Here is a 20,388-nt window from a genome sequence, read left to right on the forward strand (position 1 = left end):
CGTGCAACGACATGTTCCAAAGACATCAACAGAACGGTTAATCATACTACTCCATAGCTTCCACTTCCGGGTCACTACAAACAAACTGCACAAATAGAGACTTTTTCACACGTGTATTTTAATTCCAGATTACCATTTATAAACACAATTGAAAAAAATGGACAACGGGTTTTTTTTTCGTTTCCCGTTTTCTATAATCAACGCAAAAAAAAGCTTGATGCCCGATTTTGTTTTTCTAATTTCAAAATGAAAATCCGTTGGCCGCTAAGTACACGGACCCACAAGTAACACTCGCACCTGTTCCTGAAGGAGACCGTTCTGACTGAGACCAAAATCGCGGAGCATCGCCATCTAATGGACAAACACGCAAAACACTTTGGGCCGTAACACATGTATTACATTTTTAGTTTATGAAAGAAAAAATAACTTTAGACCAAGAGCAAAAGTCATGTATGCTTTACCAAAACAACATCTAGACTTTCAAATTGTAAAAATGGTTAAGTGTCTATTAAATAACGTCTATCTAATACTGTATGTGCTTTCCTGTTTGCTTTCTGTTGCGCCAATAGGCTTAAGTTCACTTGACTTTAACCCAACCCATCTACTTGTGCTCGAGTAGGGAAACCGGTAAGACTTGAGACACAGAAAACACCGTCTCATTAGGAACACCTCACGCTTGCTTCAAGGTAAGTAAAAGCCTCTAAAAGTATTTTTAATGTGATCTGTTTTATTTGATTTAACTTTAGTGAGCATTGACCGCCTCTTTTTAACACCAGCCCAAATGAACTCAAATGAAAACATTTTGTTTTATAAGTATTACTATGGAAGAACTATCCATAAATGTTTTGGCCTTTGATATATGTAACGTGAAATATTGACATGTAAAAAATTTTATATCAGCAACACACAATTGGAGGTGCGGTAGTTTTATATATGCAATTGACAGTCAGTCTTAATCTTGGTGCTTACATTCTTTACCTATCATGAAATCTTGACAACATTCATGAAACCGCCAGGGTTGAGGAGTAACGGCATTAAGTAATCAGGATACAAAAACGAGTTACTGTCTATAATTCGTTACATTAAGATTACAGTGGTTTCATTTAAAACTGAAATAAATCAGTAATTTGGCACAATAACAAGTATTTTTGAGTGCTGCTTGGTTATACAGTAATCCCTGGTTCTGTTGTCAGTAATGACTCACGTGAGCCATCACCTCATCTCAGGCAGAATAAATTGCAGCTATTTGAGAAACCATGCTGCCCGCGGGAAAATGCTATCAATTTATGGAAAAAAATGGGTTTGTTTTCAAAGAATGAACATGCAAACAACAGTGCAAACTAATATTCCTTCTAGCTGCAAAATAACACTTATTAAAGGTTACAACTATATGACATTTTCTTAAACAGGTTATATTTTGCATCAAATATCTTACATTTTTGACCAAATCCATAATGTTTCTTTATATTTCATATTTGACTGTATTTATATATGTGACATTGAAGGAATCCAAATGTAATCAGATTTCATTACTTTTACATTGTGGTGCTTTGATTAAGTTCCTGAATATTTTTAATGAAGTAAGTTTTAACTGTAACGGAATATGTAACCCTCTCAAGTCTGGACACCGCTAAAAGAGAGGTACACTGTATCATTACAGATGTCTGTATCAGATTTATCTGATAGGATACCTGTGCCAAAACCACGAGCAAGATACTTGCTTGGAATGGGTGCATCAACAAGGTGAGAAGATGGAGTTTATGGTCTATAACTGTGTACTTAATGCCCTGATGGATAAAACAAGCTTACTACGTTCAAATATTTTACAGTGATGGTGTTGGTCCAGATGTTCAGGCTGATACAAAGATGAATTTTGAAGGTACTTTTTGTTATGACTTCTCCGCAACAGCAGTATTATTTATCAGTACAAAAAACTCCCATAATTTATCTTTTTTTAAAGTACTGTATGACAAAAAAAGTCAGTTTTGGCTCAGCTTTCAGTTACTATAGTATTTATGCATCACCTTATTTTATATTGGGTTTTGCCTCAAGATGTTTCATGTTTTTCACAGAAGAGGTTAATTACAAACATAAGATTAGTGTGGAAGAGCCATTTAGTCAACTGCATACCATCTCTGCCTCTCCTGGCCTTCAAGAAAATGCTGCCTCTATAGCTTGTGAGGATTTCACTGTGATTCCAGTCTCACCAAAATCTCTCAATGAATCTCTCAACCAAGTGTCCCCAGATTTACCAAAATCTCTCAGTAAGCAGCACCAGAATTCCAACAAAGCAGGGTAATGTTTCTTAACTGCTTTTCTCCTTGTTTTTTGTTGTTGTTGTTTAAAAGATGGCATGTTCCAAGAAATACATCATTGAGTAAAATCTATAAATTCTCATAATTAATTTTGCCCTATGTTGATAACCTCTTCTGTAGTTCTACAGACCAGATGATGGATGTTCAAATAGGGCTTGTTAGAAGCGAAGACATGTGTCACGATCCCAAATCACAGAAGAACCCCGACAGGCCCAATAAACCACGGTATGTTAAGATTAGTTTATGGTAAATAGAGCCCTGGTTGTGTGTCTCATAATTCATTTTTTATGCTAAATAAAAACAATGGAGTGTTCTAAACTGTTTTCATGAGGGTAAACTGATTGTATTTCCTTTTCATTGTATTATGTAAAAAATCTGTGCTAACAGACTTTTCATAGCATTCCAAATTGCCCAATTGTGTGCAGTGCTGCTACCATTCGTGTGAGCAGAAGGAAGCAGACATTATCGCGGTTACATAAGATAGCTGCTACATCTCATTGTGAAAGTGTGGTGGCACAATCCAGCTGGCTGGACGTATGGAAGGGACGCAAGTAACAAACTCTATATAATCACATAAATCTATAAAGTGATAAATGGGTGCAAACAATTGAAAGCGCAAAGAGATTATGAAATTATAAAACAGCATTGTCTTGTAGGCACAATGTCCTTTGGGCCACTCTAGATGGTCAGCTCATGTCACTTTGGAAAAAACGCACAGTGAGTTGTTGTCCATGATGTCATATTGAATAAAACATTTGTTTCATTGATCATTCTTCTTACTTGTATAATCACAAATATAATGTTTATTGTGTCTCAGGACAAGTTCACAGAATATGTGTTTCATGTAACAAGCATCACCAACATATGCAGGCATGATCACGGACACTTCTCTATCTACTTTAGGAAAAAACACTTTGAGTTCATGGCTCACAGTGAAGGTAAGCTTAACTTTAATATGAAAATATTATTGTATACTTATAAACAAAATCAAGTCTGTTATCGCAGACTTGGGACACTTAGATTTACTTTGCTGTAAATGTGTTTTGTGTAAATGTGTAGCTGTGCAAAAGGGTTGGGTGTCATCTCTCCTTGCCTCTCGTGGGGGGGAACCAGTCGCTCCACCCAAACAGCATGGGCCACTGACCATGAAAGATCCACGGAAAAAAGTGCATGCAGCTATCTGTGGACATAACCTTTGGATTTACAGCAATAAAGAGGTGTGGTGTGTTGTTTATTTTTGTGAACTTTTGAAAACGAAAGAGAACAGTGATTGTGACTTTTTTTTGGATGTCATTGCATTAGGAAATAAAATGTAAAAGCCAAAGAAATACGTTTTGTTTTGTGATACTTTCTGGTTGTTAACTTAATTTGTGGTGACTGTGAGGGACTAACTTTATACATCCACTAAATATGTAATATCAGTTGCTCAGTGAATTTGCTTGTTGAGCACAGTTTCATTTCTGTGTTGACAAGTTATCTACTGAATAAACATGAAGTGAAAAAGAAGTTTGGGCAGAACATATCAAAGAATACAGTAGCATCAAGATGGTCTTAAAGCATGCGGACCCAAGCTACAAAGCTTTCATTTTGATTTTATTATGTCTTTAACCTTTTCATGCATAGAGGTCTCTACACTGGACTAGGGTTGTCACGGTACCATAACATGTCTTACGATACTATACCAGCTGAAGTATCTCGATACCAAGTAATATCACAATGCTGTGCCATATAATTCAAATCTATACAAAAAACACAGATTTAGATGAAACATTTTGTATTTACTATAGTAAACTGTATTATACTTTGCACTAGAATATGTTGTTGTATTAACTGTAGTAATTGGATAAATTGTAGCAAATACATTTACATTTAGTCATTTGTAAATACTATAAATACTGAAGTATACTTAAATATTTACTATGATAAGACTCAAAAACACTAGTATCTATGAGTTTTAGTAGTTTACTGTAGTAAATACTAAAGTACACTAGATCATTTTTCACGCAGGAACTAATTCAATGTTGGACAAATTTCATTGATACAGCAGTCTTTATAAAGGAAAATATTAGGCTTACTTTAAATGCAGAACTAAAACGGCCAGTAGGTGGCTTCAATTTTCCACTGAGTTAGTGAATCATTTAACCAACTCGTTCAAATCACCAATTTGAATCATTAACTCGTCCGAGACATTCAAAACACACATTCATTTAGGAGATAAACACCGCAAAAAGGCAGATGTAAGTGTTCAAATAAATTTGAATGCGCATATGCAACATTAACTACGGTACTACGATACTACCGAGGCATGGCGGGTATTTTGAAGCTTTAGCATCGCGATGCTACCGTAGCACCGGTACACCGTGCAACCCTACACTGGACAGCTACAGTATCTCTTCAAACCAAATGCATAGGCTACCGTCCATCAGAAAATCCTTTTGAAAAATACAAATCTTGTTTTACATTCCTTAAGAGCAATAAAAATGACTATTTTCAGTTATTCCAACACAGATATCACATTCTGTTGTGTTGTATGCAAAAATAATGTAAACATTCTGCTAAATGCTCCTGTGTTCTAGAAAATTGCCATGGCAAAATTTTAGGGTGAATCATGTCTTTGACAGTGTGTTAAAATATTGACACAAAGTGAAGATAAAGGAGCACGCTTCATACTGAAAATCTGTGGTTTTATAACTATGCCAATATACATTACTCTTCTAGTTTACAAAGCAAAGTTTACGTATTGAATTTTCTTTTTGTTTAACAGGACTTCAGTTTAGGTCTCGGTATGACATATGTATCTATGAATATAGCATCCGTGAAGCTGACTGGCCGCCACACCTTTTGTCTCATTACACCATACAGGACCTTTAAGTGAGTATTCTGTAAGAGTTTCTAAATCTTACATGTCTCTTATCTGTCTCTATGCTCTGTTTACAGGTTGTCACAAAGTAACTTAACAGGTTTGTACAGTTTCTCTGCAGAAACATCTAAAGAGGCGACTATGTGGCTGGATTGCCTGAATGACGTGATCCGCAGCGCACTGTCTTGCAGTATGGTGGCCAATCGGCTGTGGTCGAGTCCCTGGAATAAAGTTTGTGCCGACTGTGGTGCTGCTAACCCTGAATGGGCATCTGTGAATCTGCTGGTGGTCATCTGCGAGGACTGCGCAGGTGAACATAGATCCATGGGAAGTAACAGGTCCAAAGTGCGAAGTCTGAAACTAGATAATAAGGTCTGGACAGAACCCTTAATTCAGGTGAGTTTTGTTATGCTGCAGAACCAATAACAAATATAGATGCAAGCAGCATTTAAGGGAATCAACCCAACCGAGGGCACAGTGGGAAATATACAGTATATTGACATCTCTGATGATGAGTTTTTGAAAATCAGTTTTAAAAACGGTTAACCCCCTGGGGTCTGAGGGGGTTGGGGGCCCTTCAGAAGTTTTGACATGTCCTGACATTTGTGCTTTTTTCAGTTGTTTATAAACATATTAATGGGACTATTACAGTCAATGAAATAAGGTCAGAAAACTCAAACTAAACATATATTCACAAGACTTTTGAGTATTGAATCTTGTAGGCTAGAGATTTTGCGACAAGGTGTAAAAAAACATTCTGCTCACTCATTCACATAAAACAATGTAGTGATTTAACTTTTGTAAGATACTTCTTGTTGTGGAAAGGCCATATGCGATGGAGTTTCAATGGCCATGAATATTGATGTGTTTCATAACACATCAATAGATAAAGACCCAACCCTTAATGGGCCAATGTGGAATGTTGTGAGGCAGCTATGAGAAATAATGTGAGGAGACTTGCGTAACGCAGGTGTAACACGGCGTGACAGGGCAAAAGACAATAGAACCCATTATCATGTCCACACTGGATGCAACACGACACAACAAATCGGCATCTGGTGTAGACAGGGTGTGAAAGAATAAATTGTTTCTTTTTTGCAGTTTATTTACAGTACAAAGTAAATGTAAAAAACACACAGAATGATGCGGACACAAGAAAAAGTAAATGATTGTTAGCATATATTGTACAGAGTACTAGTGTTATAGTCAAGAACGCCTAAACCGAGACCAAGATCAGAGTGTTTCGAGACCAAGACAAGACTAAGACTTTGAGGGGCTGAGACCAAGACAAGACCAACACCAACACTCCTTAAATTAATCTAAAAGAGCCACATAACTTCAAAAAACACCCTTAAATAATAATAAATATTAAAACAAAATAAAATTTAAAAAGTTGTTATCTTTGGGTAAATAAATACAAACACTAGCACTTATTTTCCGTGTTTTATTACCCACTTAACACATTGCAATTAAAAATGGCAATTATTCAACATTTAAAGCAGAAAACCTTTAAATATACCCAACAAATATTGAAGTCTGTAAACTCTTTCAATGAAGCAATAATAGTAATTTAAAAGTAATAATAATTATACTTTATGTAAAATTGAGAGTACAAACAAAAACAAGTTTTCACCGTTTCACAAATTTAATTTAAAAGCATGTAAACATATATTATAATATAGATAAATAAACAAGACATCACACAAGTTTTTTGCAATCATATCTTGGATTTTGTGGGCTTTTCTATTAATTTTGTTGACAGATTTATTTTTGACAATCCTGTCACAGCCTGTTTCTACTGCCCTGGGTCTCCACCTGAGGGCGCCATATTGCTTTATGTTTCTGCCTGTTTTATAAGGACTCCATATCCCATCATACCTTGTGTCTTGTGATTGTTAACTGGTTTCAGATGTGTCTCATTTCCTGTTTGTCCCTGCATCTGTGTATTTATAATAATAATAATAATCATTCATTTTTATTTATAACACACTTTATATTAACAAGAATCTCAAAGTGCTACAAATTAAAAACAAAAGAAGCAAAAGAAGAAAAGAAACAATAAGTTCAAATAAATTAAAAGCTTGTCTAAAAAGGTAAGTTTTAAGGCCAGACTGTGGTGTCCTCAGATGGTCAGGGCAGTGGTGGACTGGTCGTGTGGAGCACCGAGAGTTTCTTGTTGAGATAGAATCAGTCTTGTTATATGTCCTGTCCATGTTGAAATCAGGACTAAGAGAGTCGACCCTGAGGGAGTATGTAGCAGCTGTTTCTGACTGCCGCTCAGGCTATGGAGGTTGCTCAGTGGGCTCTCAACCTCTTATCAAATGCTTCCTGAAAGGGGCTCGTAGATTGCGTCCATCTCAGTCTCGGTTAATTCCCGCATGGGATCTGGGAATTGTTCTGAAGGCCCTGACAAAATCCCCCTTTGAACTACTGGACAAATTGCAAATTGGCATACAACTCCTTAAATTAAAAGCAACATTTCTTTGGCTATTTCCTGTGTTGTGGCAAAATCGATCGCCCAATGTAGATAGAATTCACGAAAACCTGGGCCCATATTCATGAAAAATCTTACCGCAAAGAGTTGCTCCTAGTCACAAAATTCTAAGAAAATTCTTAGAAATGTGGGCGTTTCCCCTTAGAATTACAGAAAATATCCTAGTAAAGAAGAAAGTAATTCATAAAGCGTCTTAACCCTTAAAAGAGCTCTTAAGGTCCAAAATTTTAGGAGTAGCGAGGAGGACTTTTAAGAGACTTAAGAGTTTCTTTAGCAGCAGAGAAAATGGACGAAACACGAAAAGTGAGAAGAAATGTGTTGCAATGCATGACAATTTCCATATTACTTTTAAGGTTTATCAGATTTTGTGTGTGTGTGTGTGTGTGTGTTCAACTTTTGATTATCTTGGTTTTGGTTTTCTTCTATAGCTGCTTTGATGCAATGCAAATTGTAAAAGCGCTATAAAATAAAATGACATTGAATTGAATGACAGTGAGTTAATAAGACACAACACATTAGATGTTTGTGACCGATCCTATTAGAGACACGCTAACATCTCCAAAACAGCGCAGAAACAGTGCCATAGCACCAGAAATAGAAGAAATCACTACATTAACATATTTAGCAACTGGAGAAATGCAGCTATGCAGCAGAAATGATTTGGTTCTGTCACAATCTTCTATAGTGATCACACAAACAGTTACAGCACTTACAGAGACTTATTGTGTCACTGTTCATTTTCTATCAAATACGTTGACATTAACAGCATGGTAAATAAAAAAATAAAGAATATATGTGTGTGTCTGTGTGTGTGTTATTTGCTCGAGCAAGCAAAGTGAGACACACAGAGTTCATCTGATGATGCCCAAAGAATACATATCTGACTCCATCTTTTATACAGTAATTTCAAGTTGTTTTTCACAGTGTTAACCACTCATGCTTCGCCTGACATCACCTTCTACCAATCAGGTTTCACATGATATCACCTTTTTTGTTAGTCCATCCTCTTTCTGAGTCGCTACCATTATATCTTAACCAAGTCTCCACCGGCAACAGTTATATGTCAGGCTCTCTATGTTAGGATTTAACCATGGCGAAACCCTAAAATAAGTTTTATACATCTCCTTTATTAGCAGCAGATGTATACCATGTTATATACCATATTTGTCTTTTTCTACCAATGAGCTCATGGTTAAGTCCATTCTGTGCAACCCAAAAAGGTAATATTGTCCTTAGCAATGATGCTAAACACACCAGTGTTTGTGACAATTGTCTCCAGTTGTATGTGCTACTTGCATGATGCTATGCATGTGCTCGATGTGCTATGCATGTGCTCGATGGTGCTGCTTGGTGAGCAACCCATGAGGCCCACTGCCTTTGTTATATCACAAGAAATGCATGAAGTCTATTACTAACTTAAATGTATTATTTATATAAGAAATCAAGAAATCTTAATACTGTAATAGAAAAACCACCATATTAGGAGGGTCAGTGAACTACATGCCTTGTACACCCAGCATGCCTGAGACTAGGGGATGAAGGCTCATCTAATTCACTCCTTCCAAATCCCTCATTCCTGCCTAAAGTTCTGGCTCGTTCCAATGTCTCCATTGGTCTTGGAATCTTTTTACCCCCTTCCCATCGCCTCTGCAGAAGCAGCCAGAATGCATTTGCTCTGCCCAGTAAGAGCCCCGAGGAGGTACATTAATTGCACATAGCAGATAAGACGAACTAATCAGTTGTATGTCTGCTTTGGGGACTTGGTGAGAGGCCAGCCTGTGCCCAGGCAGCGGCTGGCAAAATGGGTGGTTAGGCTGATAGAGTTGGCCTACCACGGCATGGGAATGCCTCCCGCTGAAGGAGTAGTGGCCCATTCTACCAGAGAAATGGCTGCCTCCTGGGCACTATTTAGAGGTGCCTCTCTAGAGGAGATATGTGCAGCAGCAGGTTGGATAGTTCTACAGCCTGGATGTTGCTTCAAAGGTTACACCCTTTGTTCTGCAGATGGCAGAACAGGAATAGATTCTTGTGTTGAGCCATGCCTGGTGGCTGATTTGTGTATTTGAAAACCAATAAAATGCTTTGATGGCATGAAGTGGTTTTGTGGTTTATCGGCCCGCTACTTTTCTGTTTTTTCCCCTTTTGACCTTATTTGGTATACAGTTGGTATACAGTATACCCATACTGTGTATACCCACAGTATGGGTATACAGACCCATACTGTGGCGTATTGACTGAGATGAAATGGAACGAAGAGTTACGCAAGTAACCTATTTCTGTGAATGAAGTCAACACGCCACACGGCGTGGTAACTCGGGGAATTCCTGCCACCAGTCAGAAAAGAGAAAGGCGTGGCCGGTTCACACCTGTTTTTGTAGACGTGATTACGAGCGGGGCATGGTTAATTTGGCATTCCATCTCCTTACAGCTCATCCTGAGCCAAGGCTGACCCATACTGTGGCGTTTTGACTTCATTCACAGAACTAGGTTACCTATGTAACCCTTCGTTAGTGAAAACGTCTCGGTTACGTTTGTAACCTCGGTTCCCTGATGGAGGGAACGAGATGTTGTGTCGAACCGACAGATGGGGTTCGTCCTTGAGAACCAATCGCTTCCGACTTCTCTAGAAAAGGCCAATGAAAATTGGCAAATGAAATTTGCATGCCGGACTCCGCCCCCGGATATCCGGGTATAAAAGGGAGACGGTGTGCCTCATTCATTCACCTTAGTTCTGAGGAGCCTGAGACCTCTCACGACTGCTGCAGTGGACAGCACGTGTTGTGGCAAGAGGACACAACGTCTCGTTCCCTCCATCAGGGAACCGAGGTTACAAACGTAACCGAGACGTTCCCTTTCTGTCGGTCTCTCGACGTTGTGTCGAACCGACAGATGGGGTTCCAATGGAAAACGCCATAACACNCTCCTCCTGTGCAGGCATTCAATTGCCTAGAGTTGTTGGATGTGCTACCCGCACTGAAGGGGTTACAACCTCTCTGTGCAGAACAGCACGTGCTGGTCCGGTCGGACTGCACAACTGCCTAGCGTTTTTAACCGCCAGGGTGGCGTTCGCTTATGGCAGCTAACACGACTCGCCCGACGCCTCCTCCTGTGGAGTCCGCAGGGCCACACATATCCCAGGTGACCTGAACCAGACAGCCGATGTGCTCTCTCGTCAGTTGACGCCTCGCGGAGAGTGGCGACTCCACCCCCGCGTAGCCAGCTCATTGGGGACAGTCAGGGCGGGCTCAGGTAGACCCCTTCGCCTACCCTGGACACCACCCATTGCCGCTAAGGTACTCCCTGCCTCGGCACGGAGGACTCTAGCGCACAGCTGGCCGTGTGGACAAGCGGAAGTACGTCTTCCCCCAGTGAGCCTCATGCACAGACCCTGTGCAAGGTCAGGGAGAGGAGCATCAAGTGTACTAGTTGCGCCATACTGGCCCAACCGGACTTGGTTCTCGGAGCTAATGCTCTTGACGACAGCTCCCCCCTGGCCGATTCCCCTGACGAAGGACCTGCTTTCCCAGGGGAAGGGCACGTTATGGCATCACGGGCTAGACCTCTGGAACCTCCATGTCTGGCCCCTGGACGGAACGAGGAAGATCCTGAGTGGCCTAACCCTGCGGCGGTTATAGACCACTACTCAGGCTAGGGCCCTGGCCACTAGGTGACGAACGCCTAGTGGTGCCTCTTCTCATCCTGGTGCTCTTCTCGAGAGAAGACCCGCGGAGTTGCTTGATCAAGTGGTTGCGGTCCTTCCAGAGACTCGAGAATAATCTCTCCCTTTCCACACTGAACGTGTATGTAGCCGCTGTTGCCCGCTCATCACGACCCAGTTGCTGGTAGTCTCTAGGACAGCATCAACCTGATCATTTGGTTCCTAGGGGCGCGGGAAGGTACATCACCCCGCGTTCCGTACCCTCTTACGACCTTGATGCGGTCCTGGAGCCCCTCGGAGATGCCGCTCTTTCTCACTTCACGATGAAGACGGCTCTCGGGAGGACGCTCAAGAGGGTAGGGACCTACAAGCATTCTTCGTGTCCACAGATTGCCTAGAACTCGGGCCCGGTTATTCTCACGCTATCCTGAGACCCCGCCCGGCTAAGTGCACAAAGTTCCCACCACTCCCCCGAGACACCAGGTGGTGAACTTACAGGCGCTCCCCACCGGGGAGGAAGACCCAACCCTCATCCGTGTTGTGTCCAGTACGCGCATTGCGCCTCTGCTTGGACCGCACGCAGAGCCACAGTAGCTCTGAGCAGCTCTTTGTCTGTTTTGGAGATCAGCTAGGGAGGGCTGTCTCAAACAGAGATTGCGCACTGGATCATGGGCGTCTGATGGCGTACCTGTCCTAGTTCGCCTACGCCCACTGGGTGAGAGCTCTCTCCACACGGAGTACAGCCTCCTCGTGGGCACTGGCTCGAGGCGCCTCTCTGGCAGACATTTGCAGAGCTGCGGGTTGGGCTACACCCATCACCTTCGCGAGGTCCTACAGCCTCCGCGTAAAACCAGTCAGCTCGAGTCTTGCGGGCATCAGGCAAGACCGGCGACCGGTAGGGTGTACGCCTGTGACAGTACCTTCCCCCCCTTTCTCCTAGGGGGTCAGCGTACTAACTAGCCTCCCTTCTTCCCCCACTGGGTGAAGAACAGGCACTCCATCCATCACTAGCAAGCACCTCCTGTGGGCGGGCTGGGCAGAGCAGCCCTGCCCCTTAGGCCGGGTATCACCTGAGTTATTCGCAACATAGCTCTAACCGGACCTAGTGCTACCAGACGTTGCAACCCCCCAGCAGGGCGGTTCCGTCTGATGTATCCTCATGCTGGTTCCCACCTTGGTAACCCATGACCTCCTTAGGTGGACCTCCACCTCGCGGTTAACTCCTTCAGTCCGCACTTTCTTCCCATGAGTTCTCCCCCATCGGTGAGACCATGTTGGTATCTCCACTAGTCTCCTCCCTGTGGTAGGAAGTGGTCTCTGTAGCGCATCCCCCGCTTGAGGAAGTAGCGCTTACCCAGTGGCCTTACGGTTCCGGGCGGCTTCTCGCTGTTAGAGAAACAAGGCCGCCGCCTGTGAGGCCGAAGGTAGGGGCCTTCCCACCTTTCAAGAAAGCTCTGGGACCCCCTACCTACCCACTGGTAGGTTACAATTTCGCGGTAGCGTCACGGCTGACACGCCCAGGCCAGTCACCGTCGCTTCGTTGAGATTGTGACAGGGCACATTTGAAAGAGCATACGTGATAATAGTGCTTCTTATCCACATCATTAGTTTTGCCAAGGTCTTTTTTTCTGATGTCATTTTAACATTCCTTACAAACATATTCATACTGGAGCTTTTTTCAGATGCCTCACACATACAGTTTTTTTTAGTGTTATGATGACAGTCACGTTAAAACTGTTTGATTATTGGATAAGTTTCAAACTGATTTAAGTGCATTTTGTGATTCAGACATGTTTAAGCTATTGTTTAGATAACATACAAACAGAAACATCTGCTTGTTGCATTAGTGTGGTTAGAGCCAAACATTCAGGAAACAAAACGCATGCCTTATCATCCCGCGATCTAAACTGAAGTTAGCAAACACTGTTTTTGAAAGCCATAAGGTAAGGTGAATAGGTTTGCACATGGTTCCATGTTTTGACTAGAAATGCTGTTATGGTTGCATTTGGAAAGTGAAGTCTTTCCTTTGGGGCTGGTTGTTTGTAAAAAGAGATGTTACTGCTCGTGTCTTAGCTGTGGCTTTACTGAGTGTTGTTGTTGACAGGAAGCAGTCAAAAGCAATGTGCACAGAACAGTACACGCAGGAGAAGTGGGCGCTCCATCTGTAGTCAAAGAGGTGTGTGACTTCTCTTTTGGTCAACATTACTAAATGATTAAGCAAGAACATTATTAATATCAATGTACTAGTATTGTAAGCGTACTATTTAAAAACTACTTGGGAATAAGTTGCCCCAATTTTTTGTTTATAAAGGTATACGTTTAAGTATACTAACATTAGTAAACTTTGACTACATAACTATGTTTTTCATTTGTACTGCAACTGTACTAAACTAATAGTTCAGTGCTTGAAGTAACACATTTTTAGTTTGTGAAAGTATACTTTGTAGTATACCCTCTATAGACTGCAAATATACTTGTACATTTTCTTTAAGTGAACTTAAAGGGATAGTTCACCCAAAAATGAACATTCTGACAACATTTACTCACCCTCAGGTTGTTTCAAATCTGTATAAATGTCTTTGTTCTGATGAACACAGAGAAAGATATTTGAAAGAATGTTAGCCATTTTCAGTTCTGTGACATCATACAAAATATGGTATATTTCTTTCTTCTGTTGAAAACAAAATGAGATATTTTGAAGAAACACCAGTTCTGGGGCACCTTTGACCATTTTATTTTTCCTACTATGGTAGTCAATAATGTTCCAGAACTGAAAATTGCTCACATTCTTCCAAATATCTTTCCCTGTGTTCATCAGAACAAAGTAATTTATACAGGTATGAAATTTCATGAGGGTGAGTGAATGATAACAGAAGGTTCATTTTTGGGTGGACTATCCCTTTAAGTGAAGTTTACTATTTCTATAAACAATGTATTTAATAGGCTTCTCAGTCAAAAACGCAAACACAACTACAAACCAAATATACTAAGAATATAAGTAAACTTGAACTTTAAAATAGATCTTGATCAAAGATTGAGTACAGACCAAATATACTTTGACTTTTTTCTTCAGTATATGCAAGTCAAGTAATGTGTAAATAAGTGTAATTTTAAGTGCTTTTCTGAAAAGTACATAAAAAGTAGACTAAAAGCAAACTTTATTTTTAAGGGGAAAATAAAGAAGTATAGTAACAGCAACTTTTTGTGAGGGATCTGCTACTCATATAAACATGATGTTCCACATTCTGATATACTGTATCTGCTATAGATGTTTATACTTCATGACCAACCTTGGATTTATTCTGTCATGAAATTGAGCTTATCAAATACATTTTCTACTCAAGTACTTTTATATATTCACAACATTTCAGTAAACACCACATTTTGTGAAAACACGGTGTGTTTTTCAAAATGTCATGCCACAAAAAGTTGCTCTCAAGACATAAAAAGATGTGCCAACTTGCACCACAATGTAAAATCCCTTGCAGGCTGTGGACGTTCTAAAAGCAGAACGCATTGGACATGGATACAACACACTTAAAGATGAAGCTCTATACAGAAAACTGCTTCAAGACAACATGCATTTTGAGGTACGCTCCCACACACAGTTCCAGGAATCATATATATGTAAAGAGATATACATGTAATCTCATGTCATTAGCCTGATAAAAATGCCTTTATCACACATGAAATTTGACTGTGTATGAACAAGAACAGAGTCCATTGCAACATGTACAAAGTGCAAACATAATAATTACCCAATATTAGTGATAAGTCATGATAATATACACTGTATATAACAACTTCAAACCTTGTATATGACATACATTTTTACTTGTGTAACTGAAAAATGCAAAGCACAGTTGATTGTTTATTTAAAAATATCCCAATGCTCTCTTCCTTTGTGTACCACAGTGTATAATAATCACAGATTGATTATTAATTTATATCTCTCTTATCAAAGTCTCTGTTAATAAAGTGCTTCATAAGATGAATTGGGTGTGTCAGGATACCCAGGAGCCAGATTTAGAAACACTGGAGAGAGCATCTACAAAAATGTAAACTCATACTGCCCTCTAGTGGACAGTATTCAAACACCTATGTTTATAAGCATGTCACTGGACATTCTCTCAGTGTACTAATATTTATATTTAGCATCCAGAATATTTATGAGATGTTTAAAGGAAATTAATAGTATACACAATGTTACCATAATACTGATGTGTGTGTGTTTTGTCTCACTTTAGATGTGTCCTGTCTCCAGTAAGCTGACAGGAGCTTGTGGCCCTGATTTTACGAAACACCCTCTCATCAGGTAAAAATGTTAACACTGCATCTGTTCACTGGTTACATCACATTATTGTGATTGTCACATGTAACTCTGAATTGATTAAACTTGATTATGGTTAGGTATACATAATAATAATAATACTGTGTATGTTAAATAATAATATTAATATGTATACTAAATAAATGCATTTTAAATATATACTTTATTATATACTATAGTATATTAAATATAATAAATAATATACTATACTGTATATATAATAAATAATAATACAATGAATAAAAAGCTAAATTAATACAATTTATAAAAAGCATTAATAATAAAATGTTTCATGGGTTTATCAGTTTTCGTCTTTCATGTATATATATATATGTATATGTGTTTTCTTTTTAGATTTAAACAGGACAAAGCCAACTACTCCCTGAACACAGATGACCCTCTGATCTTCAACTCCACCCTAAACTCAGACTACCAGGTGGCACAGAAATACATGGATTTTACTGAAGAGGAATTCAAGAGAGTGGTAAGGCACAAACACAATCCATAAATAAAGAGAATTTTTATTTTATGTAATGCTACATGCTTTAAAATAGTGCGAGATCAAAGCCCCTTAGGGATATATAATTTTAGTACTCAAACAAAAAGCATCTCATTTGTGTCTTAGATAAATGTTTACACCAGTAGCTTTTTTTTGTCTAATGGAGTTCAAGGTGTCCACATAATAAAAGGACTTGTGAATGCATTGAATGAAACTGTCCGCTTCCCCTCCCACAGAATATAAATGCAGCGAAGTCTAGCTTCCTTCCCGCAAAGGAGAAAGAGGAGCTTCTTTATCAGCTCTATGAGGCTTATGGCATGCTGAACGACACCAGCTTTTGAGCCTGCCACCGCTTTATACAGAGACGCAGGCTGCAGAGCCTTTTAAGATGTTTGCCTTTACATGAATGTGAAAGTGGGCCCGGAGTCCTTGAAGCGTGACTCAAATATCTGGAGAACTCTATGAAATATTTTGTAAACGACACAAAATTCATGGCAACTTTGACATTTAGAAGTACACGTGCGGCCTGTCCACATAAAAGTTGCATTTGTCACATTAATATTACATTTTAGCATGCTGTTTTTTTTTTCAACAAATGCTGTCGTCTTGGAGCTTGAAGGACATTTTTTCTCATTGCATTTTAATGTCCATCATCTAAATATATTGTATTTGATTGCATATGATCCAATGCATATAATATATAACCTACTATACTTCATGTTCTCAACAGTATATAGGCCATTCTACAGAATTGGTGCAAAGTCAGAGTTGGAAACATCTTGAAAATTTTGTTTTCTTCAGAAAATTGTAATTAATGCAAATTGTATAATATCAAAGGTACACATTTCTAGTAATTGTGCAGTTAATTTTCATATTGTAATTTCAGAAAATTTTGGAATAGTCTTCCTCTCCCCAAATTTTGTCACTACCAAAACACAATAATATATAATTTAATAAGAAGGATTATATTTACATACTAAGATTTTGTTTAAATCTAAAAAAAGTTTTCACACGTAACAGTTACAATTTTAACAATACTTGAAGTGTAAAGTTTTCAGTTCTTCAGAATTTTGAATCCAGTCTTTCTTTGTAAAAGGCATAAAATTGATCATACTGATTTCAAAGTTTATATATACATTGAACCAAACACTATTATAACATCTTAGTTGATCATTTAATATACTTTATTTTTGACAAAATATCCCATGTTTCGGTCGTGACACACACATTTTCAGTAGTGGTGGTGATCACAATATTTAATTTGCACAGCTGAATCACTTTCAAAATTTTATGTCAATACAAATAACTAACTATGTTGTACATACGCAGCCACCACATATAGCAGACACACATCTGACAATAAATATCTAATATAAAACCTACAACTCACATACTATATCACTACTAAAACACTAATGATTTGCGTAACTGTACAGAGTTCTGTTTATTTCCCCAAATAAAGGATTAAGTGTTCCTTTTTATCACTTCCGAAACAATTTTTGTTTTGGAAGTGACCATTTTTTGATACTTTTGAGCCTAGCTCAAAGATGCTAATCAGCACATTAGCAAGCACAGTTCTGAACAGATACAAACATAAAAACTTAATTTTATGGAATACTGGCCAAAAAAGTTTGTTTAAATGCAGAAAAAATATGTTTGATAGTGACATTCCTTAAAGTTGCACACAGATTTTCAAACTTTTGAACACATTTACTTGAATGATAAGACCGATCTACTCACCATGTAGCTATTAGAGAGAGAGAGAGACAGTAATGATTCTTGATAAAAAAAATGTAGGGGAAATCAGTCTCAGCCAATGGACTAAAAAAAACTTACACCGTTTTGGTAGTGACATGAAAATCCGGGACACATATTTTACATAGTTTAATCATTTAAAAATAAAATATAGAATAAAAGATTTGAATACTTTAATGCTTTTTAAATGTTTTTTTTTTTTATGTGAGACAACAGTTTGCACGAATACTGTAGAACGGCCCATATATGCACAGAAACAACAGAAGAGCTTTATAATGTGATGAAGTTAAGCAAAAACATTTGCACCAAGTTGTACAAAATTATTCAGGACTGTGTATGAAAGGTGCTATATGAATACATTAAATGGTATATTACATAGTATATTAAATATATTAGACATGTCCTTATGTGTTTGACCCACGTCATGAATCCAAAACATTAAACCTGATAGTGTTTTATTTGGTGCTTGTGTGATATACAGTATGCATTTATGTACATTATATAAACTATAGGGTAACACTATAATAACCACTTTGTTGCCCTACCTTTGTTCTAACACCAGAGGGCATTTACAATAGACTTAACTCAGGANGCCTTTTCTAGAGAAGTCGGAAGCGATTGGTTCTCAAGGACGAACCCCATCTGTCGGTTCGACACAATGTCGAGAGACCGACAGAAAGGGAACTGAATTTCTCTAACACAAAATACTTTAACTTTTTGAGTAGCTAAGACAAAAGACATCAAATTACAAAAGTTGCAGACACTTGCTTTTTTAATAAAAGTAGGTAAAATTAAAATAACATAGAAACAGAAGAAGGAGAATTCCTTTAAAGGTGATGATGCGTTTGAAATATTAGAAAATAATATTGTTGTTTTAATAGGCTACACACAACCTATAAATACACCTGCATCAAAGCCATGAGGTTTAGCACAATCTTTTGAAGGTCTGTTAATGTTTTGTCTGGTCACACTGACATTAAATTATGTGTTTTCAACATTTTGTAGTTTGCATTACATGATATTACAATCGGTCGTTTACTCAGGTCCGTTATTTAAATGTTGATGCGCGTCAAACGTGCTCAAATCTGGAGGGCAACAAGTGAATGGCCCTTAACATTTATTTGATGAAACAGTTGTCAAACATTAGCATTTAGCTAAACAGTGCAAACTGACCTCAACCTCGGCTTCTGTCAATAGCAACTCCTGCCTTCTTTCAGTTGATTGGACAATAATCCTCGCCTTCCTTGATTTGATTGGCCAACTCAATCAGATTGACACTGAAGAGCGCTGTTAGAAAGCAGATTAGATCTGATATCAGTTATCTAGGCGTTTTCTACAATGTTGGCAGCACTAAATGCAGTTTGTCCTATTAGCCGACTTTTATTACACACCATGGAAAAACTACTGAGGTCTGGACCTTGGGGACCTCAATGGTCAGTAAGGCCATGATCCAGTGGACCATGTTATGCAGCGGCACATCAGGCAACCTGAGTTCGCATCCCTACTCGTGCTCCTTTCCCGTCTCCTGTCTCCCTCTCTCTCAAAAGATGCAGAGCCGGGGGTCGCGAGGACCAGGATTAAGAACTGCTGCAGTGGTCTACATGCATAACCCATGGCTTAAAAATAGAAATACTAACAATACCTTAGCATAACAAAAACACTTTTCTTCTAAAGTCATACAGGCACATATATACAAGTTATACAATTATATAAACCAAAGTGACAATAATTGAATTCAAATTTATTTATATAGCAATTTTCATTGTTGCAAAGCAACTTTACATTCATTGTTCTCTAATGTAACATTTCTGCAACTACAGAGAGAATCAATACTGCAATACTGTAAGCCAGGGGTGGCCAACTTAGCTCCTGAAGGCCGAATCCAATGTCCTGCAGACTTTAGTTCCAACCCTAATCAAACTACTTAAAGTATGCAGGACTACTTGAAAATTATGACCTGGGGTCTCATTGATAAAACTTTACATAGATTTCCTCCTTAGAGTATGTGCATGCACAAAAGGAAGATTTTACGTAAGCGCAAAAGTTGTCAGATTTAATACCTTGCGTACGCCAGGACCTGTGCATAAACCTGTGCATAATTCCCTTTATAAATCCCAGTCAGGGGAAGACTGTGTGTACATGTATCTCCACCCCATCTCCGATATAACCATATATGGAGCTTACAATGCCTAGTTTAACTATGCATAACGTCAGCTGCATATCATTTCTATATGCATATTTCCATTCTCGTGACGGTACGGGACATGTGGAAGATATGAGCCAATGGACCACTCCACCACCGGGTCGTGTATGTGTCCACAATAATATCAAAGTGTGCACCGTTGATCATTGTTCTCGATAGAAATGTTTATATGGGCCATACAGAATTCGTGCAAACTGTCAACTGACAAACTGTCCCAAAAACACATTTAAAAAGCATTCAAGTATTCAAATCTTAGTTGTTTACTAAGATCCTT

The 20,388-nt window shown here is 38.9% G+C and overlaps 2 protein-coding genes across 2 annotated transcripts in view; both read left to right on the forward strand.

Annotated features, from left to right (window-relative positions):
- Positions 1–563: 563 nt before the first annotated feature.
- The window catches only part of LOC130569733 (arf-GAP with Rho-GAP domain, ANK repeat and PH domain-containing protein 1-like), a 71,535-nt gene continuing 51,710 nt past the window's right edge, over positions 564–20,388 (forward strand). Inside the window, exons 1-11 of the mRNA XM_057359557.1 lie at positions 564–686; positions 1,661–1,743; positions 1,830–1,879; positions 2,073–2,295; positions 2,436–2,540; positions 2,741–2,866; positions 2,972–3,032; positions 3,133–3,253; positions 3,375–3,532; positions 5,080–5,186; positions 5,286–5,571. Of these exons, the coding sequence (XP_057215540.1) occupies positions 1,661–1,743; positions 1,830–1,879; positions 2,073–2,295; positions 2,436–2,540; positions 2,741–2,866; positions 2,972–3,032; positions 3,133–3,253; positions 3,375–3,532; positions 5,080–5,186; positions 5,286–5,571 (1,320 nt within the window). The 5' untranslated portion in view covers positions 564–686. The remainder of the gene's footprint in view (positions 687–1,660; positions 1,744–1,829; positions 1,880–2,072; positions 2,296–2,435; positions 2,541–2,740; positions 2,867–2,971; positions 3,033–3,132; positions 3,254–3,374; positions 3,533–5,079; positions 5,187–5,285; positions 5,572–20,388) is intronic.
- Positions 13,884–18,496, forward strand: LOC130569738 (adenosine deaminase-like). The gene is made up of 4 exons (XM_057359562.1): positions 13,884–14,917; positions 15,575–15,642; positions 16,012–16,141; positions 16,393–18,496. Exons 1-4 carry the CDS (start codon positions 14,906–14,908, stop codon positions 16,495–16,497), a joined length of 315 nt encoding a protein of 104 aa, XP_057215545.1. The 5' UTR covers positions 13,884–14,905; the 3' UTR covers positions 16,498–18,496.

This window comes from Triplophysa rosa, linkage group LG19, assembly GCF_024868665.1.
Source record: "Triplophysa rosa linkage group LG19, Trosa_1v2, whole genome shotgun sequence".
Taxonomy (NCBI): domain Eukaryota; kingdom Metazoa; phylum Chordata; class Actinopteri; order Cypriniformes; family Nemacheilidae; genus Triplophysa; species Triplophysa rosa.

Bases quoted from the DNA above. Each gene is read 5' to 3' on its own strand.
- LOC130569738 (XM_057359562.1), top strand. The intron at 15,643-16,011 runs GTAAAAATGTTA...TTTTCTTTTTAG, and splicing joins ACGAAACACCCTCTCATCAG to ATTTAAACAGGACAAAGCCA. The intron at 16,142-16,392 runs GTAAGGCACAAA...CCCCTCCCACAG, and splicing joins AAGAGGAATTCAAGAGAGTG to AATATAAATGCAGCGAAGTC.